Source organism: Lissotriton vulgaris, chromosome 10, assembly GCF_964263255.1.
Source record: "Lissotriton vulgaris chromosome 10, aLisVul1.2, whole genome shotgun sequence".
NCBI classification, from domain to species: domain Eukaryota; kingdom Metazoa; phylum Chordata; class Amphibia; order Caudata; family Salamandridae; genus Lissotriton; species Lissotriton vulgaris.
Window position 1 is genome coordinate 133390632 of NC_141698.1, and position 17283 is coordinate 133407914.

At 45.0% G+C, this 17283-nt stretch overlaps 1 protein-coding gene across 1 annotated transcript in view; it reads right to left on the bottom strand.

Moving 5' to 3' along the window:
* TOP3A (DNA topoisomerase III alpha) overlaps nt 1-17283 on the bottom strand; it is a 200142-nt gene that overhangs the window by 69955 nt on the left and 112904 nt on the right. Inside the window, exons 12-13 of the mRNA XM_086940709.1 lie at nt 11226-11411; nt 4775-4904 (exon numbers count right to left, since the gene is read on the bottom strand). Coding sequence (XP_086796835.1) covers nt 4775-4904; nt 11226-11411 — 316 coding nt within the window. The remainder of the gene's footprint in view (nt 1-4774; nt 4905-11225; nt 11412-17283) is intronic.

The following is a 17283-nucleotide window of genomic DNA, read 5'->3' on the forward strand; positions in this document are numbered from 1 at the left end:
TTAGATCCAGTTGATCGTAGTGTTCTGCCTGGGACCAAGAAAATGTACATTTGAGGAACTCAGGACCTGTCCCATTGACAGCTTTAAAGACAATACAAAGTGCTTTAAAGCGCAATCTTAATAGTACTGGAAGCCAATGCAATTTCTTGAGTTCTCCTTTGACTGAGGCGAACCTGGATGTTCCGGTCAGCATTCTAGCTGCCGCATTCTGGACCACTTGCAACCTGTTCACATGTTGTTTTTGAACATTAAGATATAAACTGTTGCAATAGTCCAGACGCGACATTATGAGTGCAGTAACCACCGTACTGTGGCTCCTCTCAGTCAAGAAGAACTTAATTTTCTTGATTATTCTAAGGACCATAAAACATGTTGTGGTCACCATGTTTACTTGGTCCCCCCATGGTGAGTTTATTATACCAAGATTCTTGGCTTTTCTTAAAGGTACTGGACACAAGCCCAAATCTTCCGGCCACCACTCTGGTGTCCACACCTGTGGATTATTGCCAATTATCAAAACCTCGGTCTTAGCCGAGTTAAGTTTTAGACAATTGGAGAACATTCAGGCTGAAATGGAGCCCATACAGTCATGGAAGAGGTCACCTGCCTCCTTTTCGGCTCCCTCCGTCAGCGACAACACAATTTGTGTGTCGTCAGCATAGGAGGTGAGTTGGAAGCCAAAGGACCGGATGATACCGGACAGGGGCGCCACATAGATGTTAAAAAGCGTAGGGCTGAGAGCTGAGCCCTGTGGCACCCCACACGGAAATGAAAAAGGTTCAGACGTTTTACCGTCTAGGTCTACAGTTTGTGACCTGTCCGGCTGAAACAATCGTAACAGTTTCCAGGCAGAGCCCTTTACACCAATTCCAGTTAGCCGATTCAACAATACCTTGTGATGAACCGTGTCAAAGGCCGCGGATAGGTCCAATAGGATTAGTATAGCGTTTCCTCCCTTATCCACGACCTCTCTGATTTCCTCCGTAGATTTTAGTGATACCAGCTCAGTGCTATGAAAAGCTCTGAACCCATATTGCGATGGGTCCAGGGCGTTGTTAGAAGCAAGAAAAGCACTGAGTTGGCTATTCATGTCTTTTTCCAGTAATTTAGCTGGTAACGGGAGCCTAGAGATCGGTCTGTAGTTGTTAGGGTCTTTGGGGTCCAGTGACGATAGCTTTTTTCCATATTTTAGGAAAAATTAGACGATAAAACTGCATTAAGCAAAGGTGTCAGTGCGATTTCAATTAAGTCGGGAATTTGCTTAATAATGCAGACAGGACAAGGGTCACTAGGGGCACCAGATTTAATGAGTTTGAGCAATTTACTTGTGTCTGACCTCACCAAGGGGGTAAAATGCTCCAGTGGTATCACATGGGATCCCGTACTTTCCGCTTCCTTTAAATTGGAATTGGTCTGGTTCTTGTTGATCAAACCAATGAGAGATGAAAATATCTTTTTTTCTATTTTCAGTTTGAAGAATTCCACAATTTTATTGCAGAAATCTGGGTAACCCTGTTTCTTGGGAGTATTGGGACTCGACAGTTTAATGATAGTTTTAAAGAGTTCTTTTGAGTTGGAATCAGCCTTAGTTATTTGCAATGAAAAATACTATTTTTTTTGCTTCTAAAAGTAGTTGTTTGTAGCTAGAATTGCAAGTTTTTTACGTTTCCTTATCCGATTCTGCATAATGTTTACGCCATATCCTTTCGGCGTTTCATGCTTTTGTTATAATCTCCTGAGTCTGTATCGGGCCAGGCGAGTAAGCCCCAAAGCTATTTAATTCAATCTGATTGCGCAGTGATCAGACCGCGAGATCGGAACGACTGAGACGCCGGCTTTATTATTGGAATATATACCATCTAGGGTATGACCTTTTTCATCTGTAGGAGGTATCACCAATTGTTTGAGACCTCCTATGCTCATGATTTGTTCCAGCCTTGACGTGTCGGGATCACTAGCATTTTTAAGATGGAAGTTGAAGTCTCCCAACATCGAAAAGGAATCTAAGCACAGTCCTTCTTCTAGCAGTAAACCCAAGGAGTCTAAAAACCCGCTTTTAGAACCAGGTGGCCTGTATATTAGTATTCCTTTGAAAAGTTTATGGGTTGCAGAATATATGTTGAAAACTAGAGCCTGACACGCCGAATTAGAGACCCGGACAAAGTTGGGGGTGAGTGACTCGTGATAGATAATAGCAGCTCTTTATGTTGTCATTGATGTTGTCCATAGACAACCTGGGACACTGTAATAATCTCTCTCCGGGGTTCAATTTGTACAATTCCTTACTAGTGAAGTGCAAACTAATTGGGGTAGAACAGCCAGGGGGAAAGGCCCTGCGTCCGGTCAGAGCATGGATGGGCACAGAGAGGCTTGCCTTTGGCATGCCTTTGGCGCGTTCGCTGCCCGCACGCGTCCGCATGCATGCTAAGTAGGATAGCCTGAGGAACCACTAGACTGCTAAACCGCTGGTCCGGAAGTAATGGCCCCCTGCTGAGCCCGGGATTGGAGCTCGAATGTGCAAAGTGCAAGTAAGAGCATAAAACAGTTGAGAAATGCCCCCAAGTCACCACAATTCCCCCCGATTAAAATTCCCCAATATAAAATAATTCAAAGTAAATTCAGTGAGAGGAAATAGTCAAATTTCATGCGGTCTCACCTGGCGAGCATTAAACACAGCTTCGCTCAGGGAACCAGCGCTGATAACGAAGAGCAATTGTAGCTAGAGGTAAGTAACTTTTCTTCTCAGACACTACACAAGTCAGATTCAAATGAGGTCCATAGTAGATCATAACAAAAACTGTGCAACATGAGGCTCTGAATGAAAATTGTATATCACATTAACTTTGCTACTATCAGTCATGATGTTGTCATTGTTCTCCTTGTTATTCTGAGCTCGCTTTCAGTCTCTGTAACAAAGTAAGACGGCCTTGAGGCAGTACCCCCTTACTGTCGTTCAGCAGAATTCTAGCAACACAGTGTTCACTGAGACGGCGGTCACAGTGTTTTGGGAACAAGCTGATTTGAGTTAATCACTTTTGTGCCTACCTGTGCTTTCTGCTACTTGGCATGGTACCATGCTCAAACTGAAACTCGTACGTGCTAATTCAAACTAGCACTGGCAAAGCCATTAGGTCTGGCTTTAATGTGTAAAATTATGCAAACTGCATTTGTGCTTGGTTTCTTTGGCATATGCACGGCAGACGTATTGGCTTTGCCAATGCTTGTTTATCACTTCTGCGCACACTTGTTACATTTTGCAAATCATAACATGCATGCAGGAGGGATCTAAATGTCTCCTGTCAAGAGGGACTGGATGTGTTTTACCAGAGAGGACTGGTTTGTTCTACCGGTAGACCCTCAAACATGTGGCGCACCATCGGAAGCCCACAGCATGTAGAGCCCACTGACTGGAAAACCACAAACCAGCCAGGAAAAGTCAAAAACAGGCACAGGATAGCACACAAAGGCTTCCTTGACATTCAATAACTGTCATCACTAGAGTCGCAACTGAGAAAAAGATAAGCAACTTGTCGGACTTTAAAGGAAATACAATTCAAACTTCACATGCACTCCAAAACTGATAAAAGACATTCACCACGTTTCAAAAAGGAACTAGAGCAAGAGCTCATTTTGCGCTCACTGACTAAATGAGAGGCATCGACACTGAAGATGGTCTCTTGTCAGAGCTCAAGAGCATTCTCGTCAATTGAGTTGCTGTTGCAATGTGGTTTTAAAACTCTTTGTTAGTGTACTGTGGACTGCTTCCTGGCCTCATGATAACCAATATGAAAGCATATGTGTCTGAAAAATCCAGTACTGGAGAATGGATTCAGTGTATCAGGTATACCCTTTAACATTAATAAACTCGAAAGCACCTGTTGAAAGTAAAGTGAGGGATGCAGATATGAGACTCTCACTGTTCAGACGACCAGTCTTTAGATTATTCAAATCGTCAGATATCTATACTTTTGAATGTGTAAGACAGAACACTAATTCTCAATGATCTCTGCTGCTTATTGTTAATCTTTCAGTTTAACTTCAAGATGATCCCCTGCAGTTGTAGGAAATGGTACATTTTGGAGCAAAATTGGTTAGAGGGCTATAACTCTTGATAGGGCCACACACTTCCAACTTATTATGCACAAAGTAGAAAAAGACCTTGCAGTGTAAGATGAGAGCCAATGAAGAAACGCACTGCTGTCAAAGGTCAAACAATACTTCTGGATGACAAGCATGTACCAATGCTTTTACGAGCACCGCAACGCTCACTTTCTCTCCTCACATCCCCAAATTTAAGACACCGATTTTTAGGACTGATATTTGGCATCAGCCATTTTACGAACGTTTAATGGTTGAATAACACAATTGAGTAGGGGGAAAATGTAAAAAAAAAAAAAGATTTTTAAAAAGTATTTTAAAAAACACACAAGGTGAAGAGTGATTCACATTTATGATTAATTATGTTTTGTTTTTATCTGCGGGTGTGAAACATTATTTGAAGCACCACATGTAATGACAGAAAAAATTACAGAATAATCCTTTAAAAAAAATGTAAAATATAGTTCTATGGCAACAATGGCAATTCGTCAACAATGGGCTATAGAATGAAAAAAAGTTGGCCAATGCATAGTTCCAAAGGTTCACTGTTAGCCAATACATTTATGCAGTGGGTGTGTGGTTCTCCGCCCTGGGAAGTACTAATTGCATAAAAGAGCATAAATAACCGTCAATATCAAAATCTTTCTGTATTTTCATTTGTTGGCGTGTAACTTACCAATGCCGTGCTTTTCCATGAGTGCAATGAGATCCGCTTCAGTCAAGAGCTGCGGTGGACTCGTCTCACCATCCACCATCTCGATTGTAGTGGGCTGGAATTTTGAGCCCATTTCGTACACTGGGATCACCTATAGGGAAAATTATTTGTGTTTAAATTCACCTAAACTGCAAGCATAAAACTGGTGAATTCGATGAAGAATGGAGACATGGCAAAATAGATGTGACTTGTATTGAGTTCACGTACATTTTTGGGGTTATTTATTTATTTATTTTAAAAGTTTTATATAGCGCGGACATGATCTTTGCAGATATCAGAGCGCTTTACATAGATGGTGGCGTACTCATACCAATAAATCAATAAATCAAAACAGTACAAATAGGTTACATAGAGGGGTACATGATGGGGGCGTAATAATACAAATAAATCAGTAATCAAACAGTACAACTAGGTTACATACGGGGTATGTGAGGGAGACTACTCATACAAGTAGGCAAAGGGGTCAAGCAGGTAGAAGCATGTAGTACAGTGTTAACAGAGTTCTAGATACTAGTTCAAGTGTATTTAGCCATGAGGATAGCTTTTACTTCTTTTTTAAAGAGTGTAGTGGATGGGATAAGCCTTGTTTCTGGAGGGAGAGAGTTCCAGATCCTAGGTGCCATTCCAGAGAAGGAGCGCTTATATGTTTTTTCCTTCCGGAATCTTCGCGGTTTCAGCAGAAGATTATTTGTGCCTCTAGTGTTTCTGGTTCCGCCAGAAATTGTCAATTTCTGGGCGAGGTAGCCGGGTGATTTAAGGTGAACCGCCTTGTGTGTCATGCAGGCGATTTTCAGGTGTATTCTGGCTTCAAATGGCAGCCAATTCAGGGCTCTCAGGTCAGGGGTAATGTGGGAGTGCTTTTTTGACCCAGTGATGAGTCTCGCTGCAGCGTTTAGGGAGGCTCTTAGGGGTGCGGTTGTGGTTAGGGGGAGTCCGACTAGTGCGGTGCTGCCGTATTCAATTCGGGGGATGACTATAGCTTGTACTGCGGTTTGGAAGTCTTTGGCTGGGAGGAAGGGTTTAAGTTTTCTCAGAGTATTGATCTGGAAGTTCGCGCCCTTAGTTGCCTTGCTGATGTGCTGCTGCATGTTGAGATTGGTGTCAAGTGTAATGCCTAAAGATTTTGCTGAGTCCACGATGGTGGGTTGGACATTGCAGTGGAGCTCTTAGCTGGAGGTGAGATCAGAAGGAACTCTGTTTTCAGGGCATTGAGTTTGAGGTGATTATCGGCAAGCCAGGATTGGGTGCATCTGATTGTTGCGTTCAGGAGCAGGATGTCATTGGGAGATTGTAATTTGAGATAAAGTTGGGTGTCATCGGCGTACATGTGAAAGTGAACATTGGATGCTTGTAGCAAGGTGGTGAGTGGTTCCATGACTAGGTTGAACAGAGTTGGGGATAAAGAGGAGCCCTGGGGGACTCCTAGCGTTACAGGTATTGGCGAGGACATCTGGTTGTTGCTCTTGAATTTCTGCGTCCTGTTGTGAAGAAAGGAAGTGAAACACTTGAGAACAGTTCCAGATAAGCCCATTCTTGTGTTTAGGAGTTCTAGCAGCTTCTCATGTTTAACGGTGTCGAATGCTGAAGAGAGATCAAGAAGGATGAGGAGGCAAGTGTCGTTTTGGTCTAGCATTTGAAGTGCGTCGTCAATTATGTGCGTCATGGCCGTTTCAGTACTGTGTCCCGCTCGGAAGCCTGACTGGTGCGGGTTGAGGAGATCAAATTGCTCAATGTGATTAGTCAATTGTAGTTGTGCGCATTTTTCTAGTAGTTTGGCGAGAGTGGGAATATTGGTGATGGGTCGGTAGTTGTTGGGGTCAGAGGGGTCGGCTGTGGGCTTTTTTAGTAGAGGTGTGACTTGACCAACTTTGAGGGAGTCAGGGATGCTTCCTTGTTGGAGAGAGCTGTTGACAATTTTAGTCCAGAGAGGGAGAAGCAGAGGGGTAAAGTCTTTTACTGCGGAGGCAGGCAAGGGGTCCGTGAGGTGATTGGATGGTTTCAGGGTGTTGAGCAGTTTACCAATTTCTTCTTCCGAGTATGTGCCAAAGGTTGACCATGTAGCATTGTTTTTTGGTTCAGCGGTTGCTGGGCACTGGGGTTTGGAATGGAGGCTTGCATCAATAAGGAGATCGCTTTTTATGTTGTCAGTTTTTTGGATAAAGAAAGCAGCGAAGTCTTCACAGGAGGGTGCTTTACTCGCAGTGTTAAGTGGTTGGGGTTGTTCCTTGGATTGCGATCTGATAAGCTCAAATAGTTTTCTCGGTCTGTTTTTTGCCTGGTCGAGCTGGCGGCTGAAGAAGTCTGATTTTGTACGTTTTATTTTCCTGAAGTAGGCGTTTCTCTTTTTCTTCAGGTCTTTTAGGTGCATTGCAGAGGGAGCTGCTCTCCAGATACGTTCAGCCATTCGCATGTCTCGTCTATCCTCATTGAGACTCCCGTCATACCATGGGTTGGAGATTTTAGTGGTGACTCTTTTCAGCTGCATAGGTGCAGCCTCATTAATTATTGTGGTCATGGTATTGAGATAGTGGTCAGTCAGGGTTTGAACGTCCGTATCGTCTGTCGGTGGAAGAAGGGGATTGCGCCTGTTGGGGGGCAAAGAGCCTGGGTTGAGTTTTTTCATGTCTCTTTTCCAAACTTTCGGATTGGGGAATTGAGTCGGGTTGACTTTAACTTTTTCATTGATGAAGAATGTGATAATATGGTGATCTGACCAGTCACAGGGTTGGATGGACTCGAGTAGGACAGAGTCCTCTTTGGAGATGATCAGGTCAAGGATAGAGCCTTTCTCGTGGGTCGGGCTGTTGCATATTTGGGTGAGGTTAAGGGCGTCGAGGAAATTTTTAAGACTATTTACCACCGCGTCATTACGATCGTTCCAGTGGAGGTTAAAGTCCCCAAGGTATATTTGGGTGAGCTGCCGCCCGGAATTGGTTGAGATCATATCCATGATTTGTTGGGAAAAGGTGAAGTTGTCCCTGGGAGGGTGGTAAATGTTGTGAAGAGAGCATATCGGTTTGCCCTCACTGATAATGTCGAGGCAGATGTATTCACAGGAATTTGGAGATGGTAGTGAGGTGGAGTTGGCTCTCCGAACAGAGATGTTGTTCCTGTAAATGCATGCGATTCCACCCCCCAGTTGGCCTGATCTGTCGAGCCTGATAATGTGGTAGTTAGGGGGAACTAGAATGTCCATTATAGGTGTAGAAGATTCAGTTAGCCAGGTTTCAGTCAGTATGATTAAGTCGAGGTCCCGCGATAAGAGGAGCTCTGCAATGGCGGCGGCATGTTTCGAGGCCGATCTACAATTGAGGAGGGTGCATTTGAGACTGGGTGTGCTGGGGGTGGTGGGTGGTTCAAGAGCGAGGGGGACTCTTCTGAGGTTATTGGGGATGGAGGATCTGTTGTTTAGTGTGGGGGGTCTAAGGGGATTTGAGTGTATCGAGGGGATGGTGAGGTGTGGGGAGGTTGTGTCATTTTGGGATGCTGGGTCATAGGAGCGGAGAAGGGTGAGAGTGTCGAGATCAGAAATAGGGTTGTGGGTACGACGAGGGCGGTTGTTGCGATTGCGAGCTGGCATTGAGGTCCGGTTGGGGGAGAGTTGAGTGGGAGAGTTAATTGGGAGGGCGGGGGACAAGATGGGTTGGGAGGTGAAGTTGTGTGCGGGGTTGCAGGGACGGCGAGGAGGCCGAGGGCAGCAGTTGCGACTATGAACAGGTATTGACGCCCGGTGTAGGGTGTGGGTGTCGGCCGTAGGGGAAGTGGCCAATTTGGGCGGGTGTGTGAGGGTGTCTGCTGGGGGGGGAGTGGCCAGTTTGGGGCGGGGCGTGGGGGTGGGTAAGGGATGTGTGGGGTGTATGGAGAGTAGTTCTTTGATGATGTGTATGTCTTCTTTGATCTGGAAGAGAGTGGCCATGATGTTGTCCATCGTGGGGTAGGTGGAGGGGGTGTTGTCCATCGTGAGGTAGGTGGAGGAGGAGGAGGAGGGGGTGGGGTTGGGGGTGGTAGTCAAAGGAGAATGACCGACTAGGGAATTCGCGTGCTGATGGGAGGGAGGGCTGGTGTTCGAACGGGGTTGCGTTGTGTTAGTGTACTGGGTGATGTTAGGGGGGAGAGACGTTTTGGGCGGGAGAGGAGTGGATGAGGTAGGTAGGAGGTTGGCGGTCTGGGTGAGGGCATTGATGGTAGGCGGGCGGATCAGGGTGTAGTCTGGGAGACTGATAGTGGTGGTGGGGGAACCGGTCGGGTAGTGGGGGCTGAGAGTAGGAGGGGAGATGAGATTGGAGGTGGCCCTGTTGTGGGGGGGGGTAGTTAGATTGAGAGAGGATGTGTGTTCTGCGTGGTTAGTTCGAGGGTAATGGGGGCTGAGTATAGGGGGGATAGAGAGGGGGATTTATAAAAAGGGGTGTTGTTCTGGTGTTGAACTAGGTTAGGTGTGCTGTGGGAAGGAGCTGTGCCGTCTGCGGTGAGCGGGGTGTTGAGGCCATCTGTAGGTGTGTGAGTAGTGTTGATGAAGAGTGTGGATGCCCGTGAGTTGGTTGAAGGGGTGGGGGTGTGGGTGGTGTATGAGGGGGAGCAAGCTGTGTCAGTGTTTGAGGCGCTTGAGTCACCTGCCCGGTGCTGAGCTGGGATAGAAGAGTTGCGGGTAGGAGATGGGGGGTCCGGGGTAATAGGTGTGTCCCTAATTGAGATGTTGTTCCGTGAGTTGGAGAGGTGCTCTATGAGAGTCGGGAACAAGTTGTCTAGTAGTTCCAGGTTCCTGTCTGTGGATTGAGATGGGACAATCCCGTTATTGTAGATGGTGATGGTGGCTCTGCCTGGAAAGAGTTGGGATGGCGTGATGGAAAGAGTTAGGCTGTGAGAGGATTTCTTGGTGGAAGAGACGGTGAGTAGGGTGTGGAACGCCTTTTGCCATTGAGCTCTGCGTGTGGTGTGGAAGATGATATTAGTGTTCAGGGATCCATTGACCGGTGAGAAGTAGGTGTCAGCAAAGGGTGTTTCATGGTGTGACCTAAGGAAGTTGTGTTTAAAGCGTTTAGCGGCTTTTTTGGTGAGTGCCGGTGGGTAGTTGATTTTATATGTGTGCTTGCCGATAGGATCCATGATGGGGCGGTAGTTTAGGTGTGTGTGGGAGACTGCAATATAATGGTATACATGTACAGGAAAACGTAAAGTACGCTACACATTAACAATTTGGTACAAGTGGTCAGTCAGTAACCCAGATATCAGAGTGTGTAGAGGCACAGAGGCATACATAAGTTACACGGTACTGGAGTGAAAATAGTGATCAGCCAGCGTTACCAAAGTGACAGAGTATGTAGTATAACAAGTGCATTCAGTATATTGCAGAGTACAGAGAGAGGTATAATACCAATTACATGGATCAACAGTGATCCTAGTTGGCAGAGGTGACACTAGTGAGCATCCAGAACTATACGCGGTAGTAGTTGGTGTATTACAGGAGAGTAGAGAAGGGTGAGGGTGGGTGCAGGTTGTAGCACTGTGCAGAGTATTGCATACTACAGTAGAGGTATATTGTATATGAGGTAGCAGTCGGTGTGTAACAGGAGAGAAGAGGAGGAGTGGGTGCAGGTAGAGGAAAATGTGCAGAGTAGTGCAGAATAAAGGAGAAGGTATAATACTGATGAGAGCAAGATACAAGTGCGAACCACAATTTACATGAGTCAAAAATCAAAAATCAACATTAGCTAGCAGCCCGCGCATTACAGATGTTTAAATAGAGACAGAAGTGTCACTAGTGGGCAACCAGAGATGTGAGGTCTATGAGGTAGCAGTCGGACTAATAAAATAGAATAAAGGAACATAGTACAGATGCCGCCAATAATGTACATGAATAAAAAATTAGAATCATAGAATCGAAAATGTCATTAGTTAGCAACCAACATATATGAGGTAGCAATCTGTGCATAACAAGTGTTCAGTATATGTAATGTTCATATATATTTTAATTTCGCGCCTGGAGGATTAGAAAGAAAGAAACCAATGTCAGTGTGCATTAGTGGCGCTATTATGCAACTCAGCATGTCTTTTCCCGAGTGGAAATACGTAGGCAATGGGCTACACGCACCATCTCACAGTGTGCAGGCACTGTTTTAAAGATTCTGGATCAAGTATAACACATGCAGGAGTACTGACAAGGTGAAAAATCTTTAGTTAGGACTAGGAGTCTCCTAGATGTATCCATTAAACACTTTTTCAGCACGATACACAATTAAAAAAGCATTCTACATTTACAACACATGCAGATAACTGTAAACCACACACAATGTTCGTCTAGTCCTTTAGTGATTTAGCAGCAGATTCCAATATCATAAATAACTTCATGAAGTAAAAAAATCACACCATATTTTTGGGCACAAACAATTAAGCAAAAAGCAAGGCAATGGCTCACCTTGGTGTTCCACTTGTCATAGGGATAGACGTCCAGATAGTTCCTAGCAATGATCATGAGTCCATGAGCAACAAAGCGTTCTGCCGCAATATCAATCTCAACCGTGGTCTCCTGCCCTTGAGCATCTTGAGAGCAGCAGGCAAGGAAATGGCGAACAATGAACTCATATATCCTCTGATCATTCCCCTTACATGATTTGGAGAGAAAAGAAGGACTTTAGGAATTGTTGTAGGGCCGCAAAAAGGGCAAAATATAGAACAGCGTTCTTTGTGTGTTGTGGAATTTAACACTGCAACTGCAATTTGTGTCCCTGACATCGATAATTCGACGTACGATAAATCAAAGTATGTTTCACAAGAAAACAACCTTGTATGTTCAGAGTTTGGCTTAAATATGTTCATTTTTGTATTTGAGCTGCGATGAAACTATTCAATCCTTATGCAGTATTGCACAAAATAAGACAACTTCCAGTAAAGACAACATTACCTAAAGCAATGGACTAAAATATACCACCTAGCAGACTTGTTGACTTTACAAAGACTAATTTCTCTGCATGAGGAAATAGCAGCATATGGAATGACATTCTATTAAAGACCCCACTAATCATACACAACAAAATGGCTACCAACAAACAATTCACCCTGAAATTTAAGAGACTATCAGACTTAAAATGGTCCAGTTGCACAACCTGCCAAGGATCCAACAGAAAGGACTATGGTTGAATAGATGCATTTAAAAAAAGAATACTTGTAGCCTGGGTACCGAAGATTCAAGGGCAAGCTCATCAACCATACACAAGACCGGGTGACAATGGGTTCCTGAGAACAGATCGGAGTTTGCTAATGTATGTCTGTTTCAACTCTACGAGATATGAAGCTTATTGTCACCGCAATTTTGTTTGCTTAAGATATAATAAAAACATCTCTAAAAGAAATTCATACACAAGAACCTGGTGAATCCGAAAGGAAGGGATGGAAGTGTAAAAAAAGGGGAGAGACTCAGACAGCTGCAGATAGGCACAGAAATAGAGGTGGGAGAATGGACAAACCTATTGCAAGAGTCCACCATGTTATTAGACAACCAGTATGCTACCACGTGACTGCTTGCCTATTGAGAGATCCCAGGAGACAGCAGAGCTCACTAGGAGTAAGAGGAATATATCTAATGAAATATAAGAATAGTTACTTTAGTGAATCAGTGGGAGAGAGACTCACCAAGAATCACCAGATCCGAGGAACTCAAGACAATGTCTGTACATGGACAAGGTGTTTTGAATGTTCGTAGTTATGTGAATTTTAGCATTTTTAGTTCCACAATGTGATGTTTTGAAATAAAAAAAAAAACTTTAAAAATGTAGGCAAAAGCTATCGGGTAGCACTTTAGTGACAACGCTAGACAGAAGATTGTTATAAATGGGCTATTTTCAAAAAAACATCCAGCGTAAATACATGAAGCGGATCTCTCCTACAAAGTTGGTGGCTTTGTCTATTTAGTCTTCCTTTATGTATCTTGAATAACGTCATGACCCTGTGTTCCATCTTTTAACATGATGTAGGTTTTTTTTTTTAATTCATAGAAAAGAGATCCTTTTAAGGGCTGCAAAACTGGCAAGTGAAAATAGCATAGCTTGAGTTCAATCTTTCTGCTAATCTTCTGGAAAGAGCAAGCTCCATTTGTCATGGACCTGTATTGGATTTCTTGTGTCTATTTCTTTTTTAGGTCTCGGCTGTCGAAAGCTGCGCATGCGCTGCTCTCGGCATACAAGAGCTTCTTGGAATCAATTCAGATTCTGAAGTTCTCGGAGGCGGAGTTGAAGCCCCGCCCATCTTTCTAATTGGTTCTCGTCATGTGGGATGCAAAACGTAGGCTTCTCATTGTAAAGGAGGCTTCTAGTCCCTCCTTGTTGCCGCCTTGTCTCCTTTCGGCCACGCCCACCGGCATTTGATCTTTTACCGGCGGCGTAACACACTGGTTCATTTGTCCCAACGCACTTTTTTCTTTTCACTCAGCTTTGGCAAAGGCAGCCGCATGTTTAGTTTCGCATTGCGCTTTCACTTAAAGTGAAGGCGCGATGGGAATAAACACGCAGCTGCCCACCAGCGCCGTCGTCCTCGGGTTCGTGTTTTGGTGGATCTTCCTTCCCTCATAATTAACACTGTGTGTTTAGTTTCATCTTCACTGGTTCCACTTGCGATGACTGCATTCGTTCTCTAGTTTCACACAATGCATTTTATTTTTGTTGTGCTTTGTTTCTGTTGCCATGTTTAACACATAAGCGTACAGGTGCAGCGATGAGACAGTACTTATTATTTCCTTCCTTCCTTTCTTTCCCCGCCTTGCCTCTTGGAAACACAGAGGGGGTGTGCAGGCACAATTGCAGCCGGCAGCGTCCAAGCTTTGATCCGCTCCCAGGTTGTGCAGATTAATCAATCAGGAGGATTAACCTATTGAGTTTGCTGCTGCAGAGGCCAAGATAACAGTAAAAGTAGGGGCGGCCGAGCCTCCTCTATACCAAGTCTCTGGAGAAGGGCGCCCTGGAGGGCGGAAGCAACTCAGACACACACAGCACTGGGGCCAGTTGTTTTCATTCATTCGAGGCCAGGTCGCCTCTGCCGGGATCCGCGAAGCGCTGAAGGGCCGAAGGCCTTGCTGTGCAGCCCAGTCCCAGCACACACAGTCTTTGGGGTGCCTTTGTGGTTATCGGGGAGACACAAGAATGGGACTTTTGTAACACTGCATTTGTATCTGTTTCTTTTCCGAATGATTTTGGGTTTTTTGTTTATGTTTTGGAGTAACAGTGCAAAAGCACTCGCATTATCGAAGCATTTTGTGTTTGTTGCCTCTGGTTACGTTTTTGGGCATCGGCGTTTTACGATGTACTTCATACTGATCATTTGTTTCTGATAGGTTCAGTTAAGGAACTGAGGTGAACTAGGACTACAACTCCCACAAACAGCATTCGGTTCTTACCGCTCAGAATTGGAGCCCTGCACCCATGGTGACCCGGAATTACCCTGTGTCCCTGTTCTAGCATCAGTGGCAAGTTGTGCGTTCACATAGCACCAATGTACAGAACTTCTCTTGTGTGCTATTTTGTCGTGGGCTATTCTCAGTCGTGTGGGGGAATGGATGCAAAAGTTTCCCAGCTCTTCCGTGATTTGGAACCAGCGCCCAGAACGTGAAAAATGTATTTGGTATCCGCGAGGGCGGTGCAGTCAGCGTTGCATACCCTTGGAATGCAGCCAGTGTCATACTGCCCCGTCCCTAGTCAGAGGGAATAACCAAACTAATGACATTTACCTCTGTTTCCTTTGCCTGAACACTCCACCCTCTGTGTGTCTGGTATCAGGCAAATGTGGTGCCAAATAATATGTAACATAAAAGGTAGCCCTGTATTTAAAAGAAAAACACACACCGCCCTTTCCCCCTTCACTGGGCAACATGCTTCTCCCCGCCCCCCACGCGTTCTTTCCCCAGTGCCATTTGCCAATTCGATTAGCGCTCCATTTGCTGCACGTGATTTAAGGTGAGCAGCACCTTCCGAGCGCGTGCCATTGTTCCTGCACATTCTGCATCTGCTTGAGTTTTGGCTCAATGTATGCAATGAAGCTTGCGTGCCTTCTTTTTTGTCCCACTTGGTGCTTTGCGTGTTCAGGCGTTTCTTCTGTGACTACAATTTCGAGGGCCGTTCCGGAGCCCGCTTTTGACATCACTGTCCCTGCTTGAGACCCGGAGCGGGATCCGAGCCACACGTGGCCAGACTGACAGGTGAAGCCTTGCAGGCTAGGAGCAGCTGTACGGCGCTCTTGAAAACATATCAGCTGCTCGGCATGTACACAGAAGACGTGTTTTCTTATCTCGAAAATACCAAACAGGGGCGATGGACTGGTGGACGTTGTCTGAACGAGGTGTGAGCATTCCTTTCTTCCCTCCAGAAGGGCTGCCAATAGATCTGGCAATTGACATTGTGGCATGCCAGGTTTCCACATATCGGACCTCTGCCTCATAAATGTACAACCTCGCATTATGCACGTTCACCTTGATCCTTTTTGTTCTGGTATTATGTTGTGGATTTACATACCTTACTACCCCGGACAAGGCTTTGAAGTTCTTTCCCAACTGACTACATGCAACTCTGTGGAGTCCAGAGTTACTTTGTAGAGCTAGTTATAACTGCTGCAGTTGGTCGCAAATAATACACAGTCACTGGAATTATATGGTAGAGGAGGACACAGTTCTGCGGCAAAAAGAGCGAAATTTATGCAGCAAATTTTAGGGCTGAATTACTTCGCTACTTTGTGTTTTGTTTTTTTCTCTCACAATGTTAACACTTCCTGGGCAAATGTTTCACCTCATTAGCATTAGGTTACCAGGGTTAATGTCTAAACACAGCAACGAGCAACTGGAATGTAACACTATGCACTAACACCAGTAGCAGCATTTCAAGACCCTTTTAATTAGTTTGAGTTAGAAAAAAATATAGAAGATGCTGGGTTATGTGGCAAAACCATAATTATTTGGAAAGCGGCCTTCAACTCTCATATTTCCAGTAGCCTTGCTTATTCAACATGAGTCAGCGTACCACTCAGTTTACAGTGCTTTTAATTTAGAGGAAAGCTGGTTGTTCATTGTTTTTGATGCAAGTGGTTTAGCTATGTATCCACCGGCGTTCCTAATTGTCTCTCAGTGATTAAAGGGAATGGGGGGCTTGCCTTATTATCCTATTGTGTTGTCATCTTAGTACAGTGTGTCTATTGGATGGCAGTCATGTTGTTATCGTTTTCTATGTTCTTTGGTGCTGTCCTCGAACCACTGGCCTGGAATGTTGTATTTTGAGGAGAATTCTATGTGACGGTTTGTTCATTCGCTGAGCCGCGCTTGTCCTGGACGTCTGAATGCATTTTGTACTTGTCTCTTAGTTCTCCACCATTTCCTGTCCCTTCTGTAAACTGCGACTTTGGCACATTTTGACCTCATGACCGCACCCTTTATAGTAATATTTTTATTTCCAGCATGTCTCACATAGTGAGTGCCCTTATGCTTTGTTCGCTGAACCACGTACGTCCTTGTAATGTATGGACCCCGTCTCTTGCCCTGACTAACTCAGAATGCAATAACTGAGACCGCTTTGCTGTTGCAATAAGGAATGGATCATTTTCGGATCAGTCAGATGGCCCTCATCTGCAGCCGGAAGCCACTGTAGGGTGGTAGGACCATGTATCGATGACGGATGCTGGCCCTTTCCTTGCAAGCCTCCAGCATGAAGGGCACTCACTGCCTGTGAGGATTATAAGGGACCGTGAAACGAACTATATCCAGAAGTCTCGTGTTGCATGGAGTGAGCACCCGTGGCGCAGGGTCCACTCCAGTGAGCAGAGATCGTGTTTCTCGCTTCGCTCTAGGGTTCGGAGATGATTCAGTGTCCTTGCACGTATGATATTGTCACAGAATTACCTGTGCACAACACCTCTCCTCTCGAGAATAGCACTCGTCACATGCCGCCACACCGGGATCTGTCAGTAAGGACCGCAAATGGTGCTGTTATCTTTGTGTGCATCCCCCTCTTGGCTATTTGTAGACGCTTGTCACTCCTCTTACACAGATGGCGTTCACGGGTTAACAAAATTGAGTGCATAGTGATGGAAGGAAAAGGACGTTACCTCAAGTCCCTCTCGTAGGCTGTCTTCAGGCTAGGTTACATTTACTTTGTTGTAATGAAGTAATTTGTGCACTGTTCTCGAGTTGTTTTGTAGTGACCATCTCACAGCATATTAAAGGTGTGTAGTGTACCACCATTTTTTTATCAGTGTTTAATGTTAAGATTATAATGTACGTCTAAAGGTTTCCAGGCGAAAAACGCTCTACAGAGAATATGAGATGGAGATGGAGAAGGAGATGGAGAGAGCGAGGGAGAGAGCGAGAGAGCGAGAGAGCGAGAGAGAGCGAGAGAGAGAGAGAATGAGAGAGAGAATGAGAGAGAGAGCGAGAGAGAGAGAATGAGAGAGAGAATGAGAGAGAGCGAGAGAATGAGAGAGAGCGAGAGAATGAGAGAGAGCAA